Source organism: Aricia agestis, chromosome 1, assembly GCF_905147365.1.
Source record: "Aricia agestis chromosome 1, ilAriAges1.1, whole genome shotgun sequence".
NCBI classification, from domain to species: Eukaryota; Metazoa; Arthropoda; class Insecta; order Lepidoptera; family Lycaenidae; genus Aricia; species Aricia agestis.
Window position 1 is genome coordinate 3,397,865 of NC_056406.1, and position 18,950 is coordinate 3,416,814.

The following is an 18,950-nucleotide window of genomic DNA, read 5'->3' on the forward strand; positions in this document are numbered from 1 at the left end:
AAAGTGATCCAAGGGTATTGGCGATCTTTTATATGAAGTGTTTTGGTAGGGGCCAGCAAATCAAAAATGTACAAAACACTGCTACTAAAGAACTGCACCATCTCGTTAACGTCGTCTAAACTATAGATGTAGTGCCAGTCTACAAAATTCATTAACAGTTTAAAATCCTCAGGCGAGATATCTTTTAGTGCACGATAAGTTACACTTTTGGCAACGGTATTTACTTTGGGTAGGTCTATCTCAAAAGAAAGGAATGCGTGGCTACTAAGGTCAGGTATGTGCTCAACCCATACTCGATTCAAGTCGGCATTAGAACAGACCAGGTCGAGCAAGGTTGCGGTTTCGGCGGTGAAGTGAGTAGCCTCAGCAGTGTATTGACGTAAACGGTGAATCGATAAAAATTGGTCCAAGATATTAAATTGAGCCGTGTTCTTTTTTAAATAATTAATATTAAAGTCACCAACTAGGTATAAGTAGTCATAGGCTGAAAAACTGCTAATTGTATCAGTTAGTGTATCAGTAAAAAGTCAGTGCTAATTGTATCAGTTAGTGTATCAGTAAAAAGTTCAGTTGATGGTATCTCTAAAAAGTGTAGTTATGATTAATATGTTTTGTAATTATTGTTGTTACAGGAAGAAAGTAATAGCACCACTGGTAGCGGAGAGCATGCTAGTCAAATGCAAGAGATTATACCAACTGAACCTTCTGAACAACCTGCTGGCCAAAACACTCAATACAGTGTTCAAACCCCAAAACGGAATAAAAATAAAAGAAAGAAAACTTCACATAACACCGAAGATATGATACTAGATGAAACCATTTCGGAAGCATTTCAACTACTTCAGCAGTGTACTCAACCACAACAAGCAGAAACAGATTCATACACTGCTTTTGGACACTACATATCAACTGAACTCCGTAAATATGATGACACAACTTTATCGTATGTTAAACATGCCACATCACAAATTATTTTTGAAGCCAACCAAGGCAGATACAGACCACAAAATTATGAATATTATTCTACAACTTCATCATTATATACAGAAAACCCTTCAGAATCAAGAACAACTCCGCTTCCATCATCATTATCTTCTACTTCTTCGACAACTTTGCAGCGGACAAAATTGGAACAGAGCTGAGGCACCATTTAGACTGTGTATACTCTGTTACGTAAAATATCACAAGTACTTCGGTCAACAAAAGATTGCTTACCTTTCCAAACTCCTGGGGTTTATAAAATAGATTGTACCTGACAACTGTGGTAGTTCGTACATTGGCCAAACGAAACGTACTATTGGCGAAAGAGTGAAAGAACACATAGCCGCAGCGAAAAATCGCCAGACAAATAAATCCGCGGTAGCAGAACATCTGCTTGATATGGGGACTTATCACTGGATTTACGACAAAAATTACGGAAACGAAAAAGACAGTATTGAATTAAAACAATGTTTAAAAACCGGTTGGAATATAGGACTCGGCTTTATAAAGAGTTAATCGATGATGGAGCTGAAGCTTATTTTGCACGAAGGACTGCAAATCAATTTGACTTATTGTATTCACTAGTGGAGAACAAAATTAGAAAGAAAGATACAAACTATCGTGATTTCAGAACTGTTAAGGAAATATTACTAATAACATTGAAGTTTTTAGCAAGTGGAGGGTAGGGCATTAGGCCTCCGGTAAACTCACTCACGCCATTTACTGACGTACGCACTTTGCCATGAATTTTGGGGTCTTTGTGTTTCCTGGTACGAAGAAGGATAGTTGCTCTGTCTGCCCACATATGATTGATGTGATTGTTCGTGTTAACTTTAAAAAAATAATGTTTGATGATCACTTAGTTTATTCAAAAATGGCAATATCGCTTTATAAAAAGATAAATGTTTGTTTTCGGGCTCTTCCAATGTTGAAATAATCTCTTCTTCAAATGTATCGATAATTCTCCTTTTTCGTGCTGGAAAGACGCGTGACGGACTTTTAAATTTTCTTTTTGGACTCTCTTTGTTTGTTTCTTTAGCCATAATGCTACTATCTGTTTCATTTTGATCATTTCTGTTTAAAAAAAGGAGCTGTTTATATAAATGATATTCCTTAAGTTTTTTAGCGCCTGCTCCAGATCTATTTGTTTCTTTAAGTTTTTTACTATAATAATTCAAAATTGAATGAATTACATACTGTTAAAAGGACAACTTCCTTTAAAGACGCCAAAGCCTTTACCAGGCTCCCAAACACCTTGTCCTTTTGTTTTTGTTGCAGACGAAGGCTTACCATTGACAAATAATATAATGCGCCCATACCCAGGAAAACATTTGACGATACAACAAAGAGTTTTTAATTACCGTTTGAGCCGAGCTAGAAGATATTATGTGGAATGTGCGTTTGGTATACTGGCTAACAAGTGGAGGATATTTTATCGATCATTAAATGTTTCTTTAAATTTTTGCACAAATATTATAAAAACAAGCTGTGTTTTACAAAATTTCGTTCTAAACCGTGAAGGAGCTCAAACATTAGAAGACAATATGATATGACAATATATACGGAGCTTAAAGTTTTTTTTTTTTTAATATTTCGTCCTCCTAACATTATCAGGGCTATTTATTTTCTATTTGTCTTATAAAGCTTTAAGTTGGCAACTAAATAAAATATAGGATTTACGACGCGCGTCGTAGATTCCCACGACACGACGTCGCATCGTGAAACGTTTATCGTGTTTTTGTGTCCCGGTCCTTAAAGAAAGAAGATGATCGGAAGGCCAAGGCTAACATGGTGATGACTATCGACCCTTCACTGTTCATATCAAGAATGAACGTACGGTGCATGATCTGTGAGCGAAATTAAAATCGTTATTTGATGATTAAGTATTCACGCGTCGCGCGCCCTTCATCGTCACAATTCACAAAGCTTCCATCAAGAAATATTGCATGAGAGTGAAAAAGTACCCAGCAAAGTTCATATAATATCTCAAGAAATAGTTCAACCAGGATCAACTAATATCTTGCTCGACGCATTTGAAAAAGCTTGCATGGAACAAGAATGAAGAAAATATACCTACTGTTGAATTTTACTTACTTGCCAATTTTATAGTAAAAATAAGTACCGTGTTATTTTAATTTTTTTTATAATAAAGAATAAATTACATCGTAAATAAAGTAGTTCACTTGCAAACCACGTTAAGTTAAAAAAAAATCTGCAATGGCTGTCGTATTGGATTTTTTAAAATATTATTCTCTATTTTATTAAATTTATTCAAAACTCGCTACGTTACATATAATTCGAAGCTTAATACTGCATACTCTTGCAAAAGTCACTATGATATTTGACAGTTCACTTTCAAAACTGTCTAAGGGCTGGTTTACACGTATTAAATTTATTTATTTATTTATTTAGGACCAAAAACAGTTTTGCATTAGTTACAACATTAGGTTTGGACATTTAAAAATGGCATGTATTTAAATCAATATCTGTATATTCCCTTTTCTCGATCAAAAGATTTGAAAGTTTCACCAAAAATACTGACTTGCACACTAATTATGCATCCTAAATAATGCGAATTCAGCATACTATTTAAAGTTATTTGCAAAACTGTTTTACTGAATGAATAACTATTATTAAAATAGTATATCTAACAATTCCTTAGTTCAACAAACATACTACAACTTTTTAAAGGAAAACCATCACCTAAATTACTTTTAGGAACATCATTTATTCTAAATAAAACCCAATTTAATCTGTTATGTTCATATAATTAAGAACACATAAAAATCATCAAGTGCTAACTTAACATGGACTAAACTTTGGCACAGTGAATGGTAATCAGTTTATAAACAATAATAATAAACAATCGGCAAAGAGCGGGTCGGATTCGCGCATGAAGGGTTCCTTACCGATATATTTAAAAATAATTAGGCCTCCGGCTTAGGAATTGTACTCTAGGGGTTGACAAGCTACTAAAGAAAAAAAAGAAAAAAACAACTGGTTTTAATGAGTCGACGAGGCTCCTACTTCTGGGTGGTTCACAAAAAATAACCACGAAGCCATCTAACCTAACCCAATCAAGTCGTATTGGGCCAACATTGCTATTAATGTGTCGTCGTCTTGGACTTTAACGCACGTTATTCGGATTAAAGTTTCAATTTAATAACATGGGAGCGTATATCTTGAAGATCACGGACTTAGATCAACTACTACGAGACATAAACGCTCCATTAGACGATGATTTTCTTTCAGTATTAATGCTAAGCGGCTTACCCCCAGACTATGATCCGCTTATTATGGCATTAGAAAACTCTAATATTAAATTGTGCAGTAAACAGTGAAAAGTAAATTATTACAAGAAAATTTACATAGAGACTTTGACAAGAGTGAAGGTGTGATGCTTGTTACACCATCCTAACTACGATACACCTCAATATAAGTGTATCCACACCTTTATTTTAATATTCAGAAACCCAAGTGTGCACACAGCTTTACCGCGCTGTACCGCACACGGTGCAAGATTTCAACATCAATTCGAGGGAATATCCAAGTCAGCAGAAGCGGCCACCACCATCGTGCGACCAGCGGAGGACCTCATTCTTTTACTCCACTTCAGTAGGGAATCACTCTTAGTTTGTAATTCGTAATTAGTAATTTTAATTTTAATTAATGTAAAAGTTATAATTAATAAACTATTATTTAAAATTTGCTTTTTTTTGGCACCCACGGCTGCAGCTATCGTTACTTGCTTGTAAACAAGTTTTCTTCAAAAAGTGTAAACAAACATCCAAAGTGCTTCATTTGCAAGAAACCTAACCACTTCGCAAAGAACTGTCCAACCAAATCGAATAATAGAAATAATACTAAACGGGGTGAAAGTGAAAAGTGTGAGAATGTCACATGACAAACAACAAAGATCTATAGAAAAATTATGTTGTGGACACTCCGCTAAGAATAAGAATAAGAAACATTTATTTTGCACTTCACACAATACAATATTTACAAACAGACATAAGAACAAGGACAAAGTATAATTAATTTAAAATTATATTGTGTGATGCCAAAAATGGACCCCAACTCAGCATTAGCAGCAAGTCTGCTGCACTGACATCAAGAATATATGAAAACGAAGCATACTTAATTAATAAATTGAAAAATAAAAAAAAATGAAAGAAAAAAAAAATTAAATAAAAAATAAAAGTGTACAATTTATGAAAGATATTCATACGATGTGCCAAAATGTGAGAAAGAGAGAAAAAAAAACTGACAATTGTCTATGACGTTTGCGGTTTGACGTCTAGGACAAAGAAGAAGAAGAAGAATTACAAAGGTGAAAGGTTATAAAAAATATTGTAACGTGGTTTATACGTGGCATAACCTATTAAAGTATTATGTGGCCGTTTAAAATAACTGAGGAATCCTTACAGGCATATAGTATACACAAAATACATTGATCGTGGAAGTTGGAACATATGGGATACAGAATGCTATTGTCCGTCCCGCATTTCGACAATGGGCCAACCCTACACCACCGCCAGGGGTGCACCCATCGAAAGGTTATGCTGAGAGATGTTGCAGTTGAAGCAAGTGTGTTTTGTAATGTTTGCTAAACTTTTTTTTTTTCAGCAGCCTAAGAGGAGGTGGAAGGTTGTTCCAACATCGGAAAGCAGCGTACCTAAATGATCCACGAAAAGCTGTACAGTCTTATGACCCTGGTGTCAGGATCCGGTATTGGAAGGCACGAGTACGATTGTTGATATCACTTGCCCACGCCAGTTTCTCATACAAGTAGGATGGGCATTGTGTGAAGATCACGTCAAATAGGAGAGTAGCAAAGTGAAGCTTTCTACGTTCCTTCATCTTGAGTAGATTGGCCCTGTTTATAAATGGTGTGACATGTGATCGTGGGGGGGATTGTAAAACAATAACGCATACAGGCATTCTGGACCCTCTGCACAAGTCTCTCTGTTCTGGCAAGTATAGCATAACCAATAACTGTGTCGGCATAGTTCAATTTCGAGAGTATGAGCGTCTCACAAAGCCTGATTCTAATGTCCTCGCTCAGGTAGGCGCGATAATTATAAAGGGTTTTTAATCGATAAAAACAGCTTCTAACTACTTCAAGCATGTGTTGTTAGAACTTTAAGAATCGAACAGCTAGGCTATTCTCTAAGGAACACGTTGAGGCTGTGCTCTCCGCTGTTATCACGGATGTCGCAACCGTGACATCGTTCGCTGTTACCACGGCTGTAGAATTCGTATTCTGTAAGCTCTATTAGCTCGTCGACGATGTCTCGGCTGCGGCTGTCCACGAGGCTGCTGCTCAGATAGTGGACTCGACTATAGATTTGTTACATTTCTGTCTCAGGAATTTTAGTTATTTTGTCCCGATAAACTCTATATTATTAGAACTTTTATAGTAATAATCATTTGTAGTACATACTTGAATAAATTCAAATAGTCAAAATTATTAATGCATCGAAAAAATATCCAAAAAGTTGAAAGTACCAAGATATGAACCTCGTATCCATTGAGTTACTCGTCGCATAAAAAAAAACTCGCTTGGCCTTTCTAAGTTTCTACACTTACGTATGTAAACAAAATAAAAAGAATGTAAACAAAAGTACAAACCAAGGGACATGAAATAGATTAAACTTCATTTAAATATAGCTTTAGTTTTACATAAAGAATTTCTACTACGCGATAAGAGTGTACCTCGGCTCGAGTGACCCGCGCCAACCACTTCAAATATTTCGTGGAACATAAGTCATAATAAACATTGAATAGTATTTGTCTGAGATTCGTGAAAGTTGGATTCTTGTTTAGTAAATCAATGTGGTTTTTGTATAAGTGAATAAGAAATTAATATAAAAATCTAAATGTGCTGCGTAAAAATTAACTAATATTGAATACTTGGTATGTAACTATGTACCCGCGTATGTTTAATGTTTTGTACTCAGTGTTCATACAAGCTCTAAGTTAAGTGTAAAAACTCGATAAAAACGCCGTTTAGTATGTAGAAGAAAGTGAGAGATTAGAAAGATTTACTTATACAAAACGTGAATTTCAAGATTTTTGTGTGTGGAGTTACAATTTTGTCATTGACGGGAGTCGGGACTAGGGACTCCAGCGACTTTTTGAGGTAAGCCGTAAGAGTTATTTTTATAGTGACTTAGCATTTAACTTTCGGTTTATACGTGAAAAAAATTAACAGTACATTAATTATTAGGGTGTACATTTCAGTAAATAAGTACAAAATCATACAAAATCTTTGGCGACAGCCACGAAATAGTAGCTTTTCGTTTGACATTAAAAGTTGTAGGCGTTCGCCGAGGCTGTAATCGAAGCTGTAGGCTGTTGAGCTTAGAGAATACGAATTTCTTACATGAAATGTCAAAAACTGATTCCATATCACTCCGCTTACAGCTGCGCGGCGATAATACTATCGCCGCGCAGCTGTAAGCTGCTAGCTAGGCTGTTCGATACCGAACAGCCTAGAAAACATAAACAAGTGAATACCAATCTCGATCTCACGGCTGTAATAGCCGATTTGATTACGGCTGTTTTAATATTTGCTCTTAGAGAATAGCACTGCAGAACTCCTAAGTTACGTGCTATCTTTACTTGCTCAATCTCTTGTCCTGATAGCAAGATTTTTGGTCTTTTTTCAATGATACCAGAAACTTGCTTTCTGGAGCCCAATACTATGTATTTTGTTTTGCTGGCATTCAAGACCAGACCGCAAAAGTTGGGCAACTTCGCTATATGTTCAAATTCTTCATGTTTTGTATTTTGCTTCATGTATTTTGCTGACAGCATCAGTGATGTCTCTAGGGCAAAAACTCAGGTAAATTTGAGTGTCATCTGCGTACATGTGATGCCTGCTGTGAATTATATGTTGACAGATATCCGCACTAAATAGGATGTACAGTAGTGGGCCGAGGATTGATCCCTGAGGTACACCTTGATTGACGATAGCATCGGTAGAGTTTCTACCTTCTGTAATCTATGTTTCAGGTAGCTAGAAAACCACTGTATTACAGAAGGAACATATAGGGGGTGCAATTAAACCTTTAGTTAGTTTGCCAGGGTGCAAATAAGTGCCTATAATTTGTTACGCAAGGGCGATAGGGCATTGCATTCCCACAGACAGGGACCGGAACCGCTTTCCCTTTAAAGGGTTTTATCAGGGTTTTTGGAACGGCTGAATATTTTAAGTTAATTAAAAACCCTATGATTTGATGTCCCACTCGTTCCACTTACCATTTAAAATGGTAACCCATTCAAGGGGTTACCCTAGGGTTTTTTTTTCAAATTTTTACCAATTCACAAAAAAAACCCTTTTTTTTTTTTCGAAAGGGTCTAAGCTACTGGTCTGGTTAAGACCATGGTAGTTTAATCGTGGCTATAACTAGTCTGTTGCTAGTTGGTTTGGAAATAAGCAATGAGGGGGGCCTGGCCCCCTCCCCTAAAGTCACACGTGTGACATTCTAGACGGGCAATATTGGGGAGAGCTACGAAAATAAGCTATTTTTATCTGACGTGGGGACACGGGTCCCCCCTGCTCTTAAAGGTCTTCGCACATTATAACAACTCCACGCCAACGCGGCAGCAACTCTACTCACACTCTCGATGAGTAGTCAACTAGTTGATCCACCCAATGGTCACTAGTGGACAACGCGGTGTCAAGGAGTGGCCAACGCGGTGCCAACGAGTGGGTTATTCAACAGACAACTCGTCTAACCTCAGTTTTCGGTTAAATTTTGTCCAAAGAAGTCGTGTTGCTTATGAAATGTCGAACTTTACATTCAGTGAACTGGCGATTATAGCTATTATATTTGATAATGAAAATGAACGAAACAGCAGGAAAAGAAGATATTGGGTACATGATATGTTGCGACAAAGGAAATCAGAAGGGGAATATTGGAATATCCGGAAACGTCTGCTAGATGACGAAGAAAAATTCTATATCTATTTCCGTATGCCGAGATACTTGTTTTATTATATACTTAATATTATTGAGGACGACATCTACAAAAGAAACACGCGATTTAGAGAAGCTGTATCACCGGAAGAAAAGCTGGCAGTGACATTAAGGTAAGCAATAAGAAACTTTTTTATAATTTATATGTATTTATTTATATATCAAGTTAAAGGATAAATCAAAGCAAAGCAATTTTACTTCAATTGTGTTAAGAAGAACCATCAACCCTCGATTCTTCCATAGGCGTTGCATTTTGCTGTTGGGTGCTAGCGGTGCTACTACCGATAGTACCTGCATTTAGGTTTTGAGTTGTGTAGCCAGAAGTTCCTGGTGCAAAAAAATCATCATAGTAACAGTTTCGATTATTTTGCAGTTCTTGTATTTCAGCTTCCGAAACTAAATTAAAAATTCTTGACTTTAAAAGTGCTTGATTATAGGTAGATAATTTTTTTACTGTGCTAGAAATACTTAAAAAAAATTTATCCATTTCGTCATTCTGCTTTCCATCTTCATCGTTTTTTTTTTTAATAAATATTCCATTAAAACCGCCGATGCACTTGTTTCTTGCAATTTCTTTCGTTTTGTTGTTTTTGGAATGTCAGGAAACACTGATCTAGATGAATCGTACATAGACACCGAAGATTCAGGACGCTCCGAGATAATTGACGAGTCTTGAGATTCTTCATTATTAGTCACATTGGCAAGAATTTCCGCAGCAGATAAGCTATTTTCATCATCACCATCATCTGTGTTGTCCACTGACGTCACTGTAGACCGTTCTTTATAATGTGGTAATAAAAAAGACATTTCAGTTTCATATTGCCATTTTTTATTAGTATTAGCACTCTGACCACTTTTAGTTGCTTTCTTTTTAATGGCTCTTCTATGATATTCCCTTAAGTTTTGCCATATCTTCTTACATTCTGACGCTGTAACAAAATAATATAAATATAAAGAAAAATTGGTTGTTTCAGGTACTTGATTAGTGGCTGTTCATTTAGGACTATGAGTTCAAGCTTTCGGTTAGGCGAAAGTACCATCCGGTCGATATTAAAAGATGTGTGCAATGCGATTATAAATACAATGAAGGGGAAGTTCATGCCCACACCTACTACCGAAGACTGGAAAAGCATCGCAGATGGTTTCAATAAAAAATGGAATTTTCCAAACTGTATAGGGTGCCATCGACGGCAAACATGTAAACATAATTGCCCCTCCTAGCAGCGGCTCGCTATTTTTTAATTATAAAAAACACTTCTCTATCGTCCTCATGGCTGTCGTCGATGATAAATACAGATTTATAGCTGTCGATATAGGGGCCTATGGCAAGAATAGTGATGGCGGAATTTTGGCATCGTCAAGATTAGGAAGAGCGATTGAAATGAATACATTTAATATTCCAACTGACACACCATTACCTGGTACTGAAATAATAATGCCACATGTTTTTGTAGCCGACGAAGCGTTTCCTTTAAAAAGGAATTTATTGCGACCATATCCACGTTCAAGTGGCATTTCAGAAAAGGAAAGAATATACAATAATCGCTTATCGCGAGCTCGCAGAGTAGTTGAAAACGCGTTCGGCATCTTATATCAAAAATTTGGAATTTATAATAAGAATTTGCATTTACACCCAAAATATGTTGATATTGTGGTCTTTGCGACGTGTATTTTACACAATGTCATGCGGTGTTATAATATAACATCCGATGATGAAGTCAACACAAGGCAGAGTTCGGCCAATAATGATGATGAACAGAGATTACTAAGTAATCTAAGTACAATTCCAGAAGATATAAGTGAATCTTCGGCATCTGCTTTTGAAACTCGTGATATGTTTGCAACTTATTTTCAATCTCCCGAAGGACGAGTTCCGTGGCAGCATTTAATATAGATCATGTATAATTAATATGTAATAATCGTAAGAAGTTGGTTATAATATTATTGGCTTATTAAGAATATTAAACAAGTTTCTATACTAAGCTGGGATTTTATTACTGATTACCTATATTAAATAAACGTAAGGCACTTTATTATAACATACAGAAACCCAAACTAAAAATAAAATATATATGACGTAGATTTAATATTTTATATCAGTAAATTCTGGGATTTTATATTACTGTATGTGAAAAAACTAATTTTTACGATAAACCAAGATTTTTCGAGTGTCCAAGTAGAAAAGCGTAGGTACTGTTAACTGTACAATAACATACCTACTTTTTGGATGTAACAGGTTGAATTAAATTTTCTCAACAATGTACTTTAATGAAATGGCTTATAAGTTTTAACATTATTTTTAATATCTATTAGAATCACACATATTTATTTGTTCGATAGCTGAATTTCTGTAGATTATGGCAAAATCAATAACTCAAAAAAAAAATTCTTACCTGGTTGCGACAATACAATAGCGATTTCATTCCATGCCTTTTCCTTCTTATGTACGTCACTATATTTCAGATCACGAAGGTCGTATAGTAGCGGATATTTTCGCACTTCTATCAACTTTTCTTTCTGCATGATTTTCGAAAAATTATCACCGTGTACCGCCAACGTGCACTCCGTCCTTCGATTCTATAGTGAATGATGGCGGGCGGGGGGAAGGCACGGGGCGGACGGGTGGGCTGGCAAATGGTTGCCCGTCACGCGTCAGTCGCAAACGCATAGTCGTTACGTGGACAACGTTTGGTCGTTGCGTGGACGACGTATGGTCATTGCGTGACAAACGTGTCGGGGTTGACCTCTAGTGTACGATGCGTAGGCCACTCGTTGTACACTACTTTATAATCATTTTTTGAAATTGAACCTTGAACATATGATACAGGGCTTAAATTTCAATGTCTAGCATAGAGTCGAGTCGCCGGTGAGTTGTTATAATGTGCGAAAACCTTAAGGGGTCCGACCCCTTACTCACTCTCAGACGAGTGAGGCTGCTCGCGCGCGGTAGCACAAACTAGCTGCGTACGAGTTATCGCGGTAGATGAGCTCAAGTTATTAATGTTATTGCTTAAAAGAGGGCCGTCCCTCTCCCCTTCCGAGTCAAGTTGGGGTGACATACGCGTGTATGTTCTAATGTCAAAGTAATTGGTAGAGCTCTCTACGACAATGTCGCGGTCGCGGTCATGATTTAGGTGTGTTCCTATGCTATCCGCATGCGAACTCGAACCCGGGATCGAGCTCGGCACCGGATTTCGGTTGGTCTGTCTGTTTGTCGTTCGGGTCGTGTTAAGTCCTCGGGGAAGGCGCCGGCGTCGTCCCCGGTGCAAAAAAAAACCCTTATGAAGGGGTAACCCTTTACAAAGAGGTTACACATATAAAGCGCTTTCCTGCCTCACGTCTCAAGCGAGTTTCGTATTTATGTGTACTGCGGTAAACTCCTTTGTGCTGTACCCGAAGGCGCGGCATCGGCGCGTGTGAGACAGCACATCAAACGTCGCCCCGCTTCTTCATTCGAAAGTATGCCTTATTGGTATCGCACTCGCACCCCCGTGCACTGCTCGCTGTGCACGTTGCGAACTTGCACTCGATTGTTTTGGTACATTTTGTTGCAACTTGCGTCATTATTTTATTAATTCCACGTGGGCGCAATCCGAAAGATATTTTCATTTGTCGTGGTTTTTTCATTCAACTTTTTTTGACACTTGTTAGTTGTTTGTTTACTTTTTGTTGCATCATTCTTTTTGATTAATTCCGCGCGGGGGCAAACCGAAAGATATTTTCTATTTCTCGTGGTTTTTCATTCAGATTTTAATTTTAATTTTACTAAGTATGCCTCCACTAAAAAAAGATGCAGTACATAGATATTTTGATTACGAAGAGACTAATAATCACAGCCAGTGCCGGCTATGTAAAAAGAAAATTAAGGTAAGTACATTATACTGATAAATATACTTACGCGACTTATGAAAACGTCCGATAATTTGTTTCTAGCTTTGTATTTTAAAAATGTCACCTATACACAGTTACATTGTCGTTTTTTCAATATATTATCAGGGCCTCTATCATTAACTTTGTCAAAACCTGAGCTAATCCGCGCAGGTCTGTAAACAGTTGTAAAGTGAAGTGGTTCTGTTTCGGTATCATGTCCTCTTTTACTTCTGAATGGTTTTAACCTGTAATATTTGTCTCTGAACTGGATTAAGAAATGTCAAACACGAACGTCAAATTTGACTAACGGAATTGTTTTTTTTTTAGGAATTGAAATAGCTTAGCCATAACGACTAACGGAAAAATTGTAAATCAAGATGAAAATATAGTTTAAAAAAAGATTGATATTTTTTATTATAAAATATACTATTTTCTAATATATAACGTGGTCAATGTAGGAATAGTTACTTTTGCACCGATTTATTGTATTTAAAGGTAATTATTATAAATGTGTAAATGGTTTTATTTATATTTTTTGGTATTTTATAAGCCCTTTATGAAAACACTGAGAAAATAACACTCCTTCATGTATATAAGGCACGGCACGGCACGCACGGCGATCTAGAGGAGAAAGAATTCTCTGACATGGGCAACTAACTGAGTCGGCAATTAAAAAAAAGAAGAAGAAGGAGACAAAAAAAAAGATAATTAGATATTGTTATTAAGTTTATAGAGATTATGTTTTAAGCAAGAAATTGATAAGTTTATTAAGTATATCCTATACCTATTTGATACCTACGCTAAAATTTAGCGTAGGTAGCATTTAAGAGCTCATGATAGAGGGGCAGCCCCTCTATCATGAGCTCTTAAAGCCAGCCAGAATACTGACTGGCTCGCATTTTGGTACCATGACCTCTATTTTCCAGCCAGTCAGTGGTCACGTGATACAAAACTCACTTCTCCATTGTTAACTGAGTAATAATTTCGTATCATTTGGTATCATGACAACACTTCTGACATAAGCTCGCTTGCTTTTACGTCAAATACAGCAATTCAATAAACACCAACCAACGAGTAGCTTTTACTGAATAGTTTACATTTTAGTAATTTTATTACATACTTTTTAGTCTTAAATTATATTGCTATTTAGTTGGTTAGTTACTTAATAAGTTATATTTTAGTCTATAGCATATATTTTAGTGAAAATAATTCGTTATTAAAACCAAAAAACTAAACATTCGAAGTGTCCAAATTTTTGGAAAACGATTAAGTATTCTCAAGTTAATCACGAAGTGATACATAAGTAAAGACGTAGAGACCTTAGTAATCCATTTAGTGTTAGTGAGGTTTCAGAATAATAACATAAGTGAGGTGTAGTATATTAGTACAATATACCTATATGTCTAGTCAACAATAAGGTTTGCATTTGTGCGATGAGCTAAGACTGCATTGATTTAGTACACAAGAAACACATACAAGGTATAAGGAACACAAGTGTTGTGTATAATTACTGTAAAACAAGTATGAATTTTCACCAAAAACCTACAGGTACAATCTTATAGTTGCATTGTAGGTTTTTGTGTTATTTCACAAACTATTTCCTTATAAACCTGAAGTATTTTGGTATATGCATGATAAACACTGCACCAAAGAGGTAAATTCAATATTAAGTACTTACTTTTAACAAGAATTTTCAGAACACAACCTTTTAAACTTTAGATGTATGTATAACATGCTCCGGATAAACATTGACACACCTAAACTAATAGAAAAGTTAAATAATTGATAATATCATAGAATCCCAATTAGCTAAATTCTCATATGAGCACTTTTTCATTTATAACTTCTTCTCTTGACTACAATATGGTATTATATGATGGGAATAGTGTAAATCACTAAATTTTACTCAAAAACAAAAACCTACATTATAGTACTTTTCCAAAAAAGACTTACTTAATAAGAATTGCATAACAAACATATGGAACTTATTGTTCATAAAACATAATATTATCATAGGAACATATATTATTATGTATTACCAAAAATACTTTTGTACTTACCTCAATAATAATAATAATAAGTAAGTATTAGTTTTATATTAAATTAAAACTTAAAATACATGAGGACTTACTATGTACTTCTTAGGAACCTATCTTAGGAGCATTTCATACAATCTTTTGATTGCAGTAGGTCTTTGTGTTATTTCACAAACTATTTCCTTGTAAACCATGCATGATAAACGCTGCACCAAAGAGGTAAATTCAAAGGTATTACTTTCTCAATAACAAGAATTTTGAGAACACAACCTTTGAAACTTTAGATTCATGTATATTCACGAATAAATATTGACACACACACATACACCTAAACTACTAGAAAAGTTAAATCATTGATAATATAAAATCCAAATTAGCTAAATTCTCATATGCACTTTTTCATTTATAACTTCTCTTGACTACAATATGATATAATATACAATGGGAATAGTCACTAAAACTCAAAAATATAATCCTACATTATTTATAGTACTTTTTCCAAAAAGACATAACAAAAATTGTATAAAAAACATACTTATTGTTCATAAAACATAATATTTTCATTGGAACTTATATTATTAATACCAAAAATACTTTTGTACCTCAATAATAATAATATTAGTTTTATATTATTACATTAAAATTTAAAATACATGAGGACTTTAGTAAGTCCTCATGTATTATACATTTTAAAAAGATGTGGTCGTTTTAGGGACCTATCAGACAGAGTGGTCACGCGTTGAAGCATTTGCGTTGGAGCAGTCAGTGTGTGACTGAGGAGCAATTCTGACACATTCAGAACTCCTCCTGTGTGAGTATATAGAGATACTCACACGGGAGGCATTCTACAACATAATACAACACAAAGAACACAAAACCCTTGACCGCTCTCTGTCTGAGACATCCCAGGCAATTTCCCATAGTTGCAACTTGCAATGCAGTTTCTAATTGTTATTGGTTTGCCAAATAAAAGTCTGAAATTATAATATTGTTTTTATCTTTCATCAAAAGTTGGTATTTGAACTCCTTTAATAATAATAAATTAATATTTACACAAGGGATATTTGATTCTTCTTTGATTTTAAGTGACAAGACCTTGTTTAAGATTTCCGCTGTATAAATATTTTTATAAGTATACTATAAAAGAGATTTAACACTTGCCTATCTGATACTAGGTTGATAATAAGGTGTAAGACAAATGTAGTACCTATTGATGAAAGCTGTGTATGAATATGTATCTAAGGTAGGTATATTTAAGTGAGAAAATAAATGAAAAAACATTTAAAAACGAGTATTTATTAAATTTCTTTTAATTAAAGCTTTTGAGTGAATATATATTATCTTCCTAGGACTTTGTCATCATTACACTTGCAATTCTTTATTATAAAATGTAGTACTTATAGTATCTCAGTGTTAGCAATCATCCTTTATCCTGAAAAATATTTGGTTCAGCGTACACAATACTAATAATGTAAAATGCCTTACAAGGCACGAAAAGGGGATTATTAAACTTATAAATTGCCTGTTTATGTTACAATAATACCTATTTGAAAGCTCAAAAAAACGTAGGTGTTCAAGAATGAGTTCAAGTTCAACAAACTATGTTCAACTCATGACATCAACTCTGTTGTAATGCATGTAATTGTAATCCACAAGTTTGATGCATTTCTAAGACTTTTTTATGGTAGATTATTTAGCGTAGGTATCAAATAGGTATAGGATATAATAAACTTATCAATTTCTTGCATATAACATAATCTCTATAAACTTAATAACAATATCTAATTATCTTTTTTTTTGTCTCCTTCTTCTTCTTTTTTTTAATTGCCGACTCAGTTAGTTGCCAATGTCAGAGAATTCTTTCTCCTCTAGATCGCCATGCTTGTGATAATATAAACATGAAGGAGTGTTATTTTCTCAGTGTTTTCATAAAGGGCTTATAAAATACCAAAAAAATATAAATAAAACCATTTACACATTTATAATAATTACCTTTAAATACAATAAATCGGTGCAAAAGTAACTATTCCTACATTGACCACGTTATATATTAGAAAATAGTATATTTTATAATAAAAAATATCAATTTTTTTTAAACTATATTTTCATCTTGATTTACAATTTTTCCGTTAGTCGTTATGGCTAAGCCATTTCAATTCCTAAAAAAAAAACAATTCCGTGAGTCAAATTTGACGTTTGTGTTTGACATTTCTTAATCCAGTTCAGAGACAATTATTACAGGTTACAACCATTCAGAAGTAAAAGTTGTTATGATGCGAAGAAAGAACAATTTACTTTACAAGTGTTTTCTGAGCTGCGCGGATTAGCTCAGGTTTTGACAAAGTTAATGATCAGGCCCCAGGTATATATACATACTAGCTGTCCCGGCAAACGCTGTTTTGCCAACATAGGAACTTAAAATAATTCGCCCATATTTATTGAAGTGACTAAATAATTAGTATGTCACCATGGCAACGCCCGTCGCTATCCCGTCCCACAAACAATTGCCAACAAGTGTCAACAAATTTTTTTTTTTCATTATTTATCGATTGTACGGCTTATTGCTGCCAATATTAAGTTTGCTATTCAATATTCAAGTATATTATTGCATTAGATATAAGTTTTTGATAATACAAAATAAAATTATTATTATAAACCAACAATGTATTTTCGTAGGAATGGTTAAAATAAGATAATTATGCGGCGCGTTGGTAATTTTCGAACTATCCTACTAAATACACGATGCATTTAATTTCCCACTCAGATTTAGGCATAAAAACCATAATATTGAATAAAAACAAAATCTTTGTTTACTTTACCTTGGTGATAAGATGGCAGTTTCTTATTTTTATTACTTTTATTTATTCTTTCACTAGTCAATGTCAACGAATGAACGATTATGAATAATTGAACGAATGATTTCTGAAATCTAGTTAAAATATGGTAACAATGTTACGACACGGCGACGTAAATTAGAAACCGAATGTTACTGTGTCGACTCGTCCCCAATTTTAGTTGCAGCAACTTCTCTAATACGAAACTTCTATAACATGAAAAGTATCGAGAACAATTATGTGTTAGCACAAGGTGTCGAAACCGTTACGTTGAGTTCCCAAAAATGCCTACATGGGATTTTTTTTTATTAAATAAGGGGGCAAACGAGCAAACGGGTCACGGGTCTGATGGTAAGCAACTACCGTCGCCGATGGACACTCGCAACATCAGAAGAGCTGCAGGTGCGTTGCCGGCCTTATTATGCCGGGATTATTGATATCGAGCAAAAAATGCAAAAAAAAACACGTTTGCTGTATGGGAGCCCCCCTTAAATATTTATTTTGTTTTTAGTGTTTGTTGTTATAGCGGCAATAGATATAAACAATCTGTGAAAATTTCAGAAGTCTAGCTATAGCGGTTATTGAGATAGCCTGGAGACAGACAGGTGGACAGACAACGAAGTCTTAGTAATAGGGTCCCGTTTTTACCTTTTGTGTACGGCACCCTAAAAAAATAATTATAGTTATGGCAGCAACAGAAATCTATACATGGGTGGAGTCCAAAATATTGACGCATTTGCTCAATCAAAAATTTCCCAACGATTTTTCTTAAAAACTGTGTCTGGTAGGATTTTCTGACAATTGATACTAAATTATGTAGTTATTTTCCCAGCACGCCAGACTCATAGTTTACAAGAACCATACTCGATAGTAGAGAAAATTAAATATTTTTTCCACAAACTGGTACAAATTTCGTAAAATACGGTGTAATCTTTGGACACGTTGAACTTTGAGGAAAATTCTGAACATGTTCTACGTAACTTAAGGCTTAATATCGAATTCTAGAGCAAGAGAGTATAATCGGCAATCCTTTTCATGTAAAAGGTATAAAGAAGTAACAATACGCTTATTTTTATTACTGTTTTATTTTTTGTGGGTGATTTCAAACAATTGTGCTACTCAGTTTGTGCTACCGTTTCATTGGCAGAAATGGACTTATAAAACAAAGTAGAATTGTGGTTAGGAGACCCTGGTAACACTGTACGCCTAATTGTCTATGGAAATCAAAAAAAAAAAGTAGACCAA

At 34.9% G+C, this 18,950-nt stretch overlaps 1 protein-coding gene across 1 annotated transcript; it reads left to right on the plus strand.

Annotated features, from left to right (window-relative positions):
- Positions 1-8,553: 8,553 nt before the first annotated feature.
- LOC121730773 lies at positions 8,554-11,206 on the plus strand. The gene is made up of 3 exons (XM_042119965.1): positions 8,554-9,078; positions 9,940-10,106; positions 11,202-11,206. The coding sequence occupies exons 1-3, from the start codon at positions 8,642-8,644 to the stop codon at positions 11,204-11,206; spliced, it is 609 nt and encodes a 202-aa protein (XP_041975899.1). The 5' UTR covers positions 8,554-8,641.
- The last annotated feature ends 7,744 nt before the right edge of the window (positions 11,207-18,950 follow it).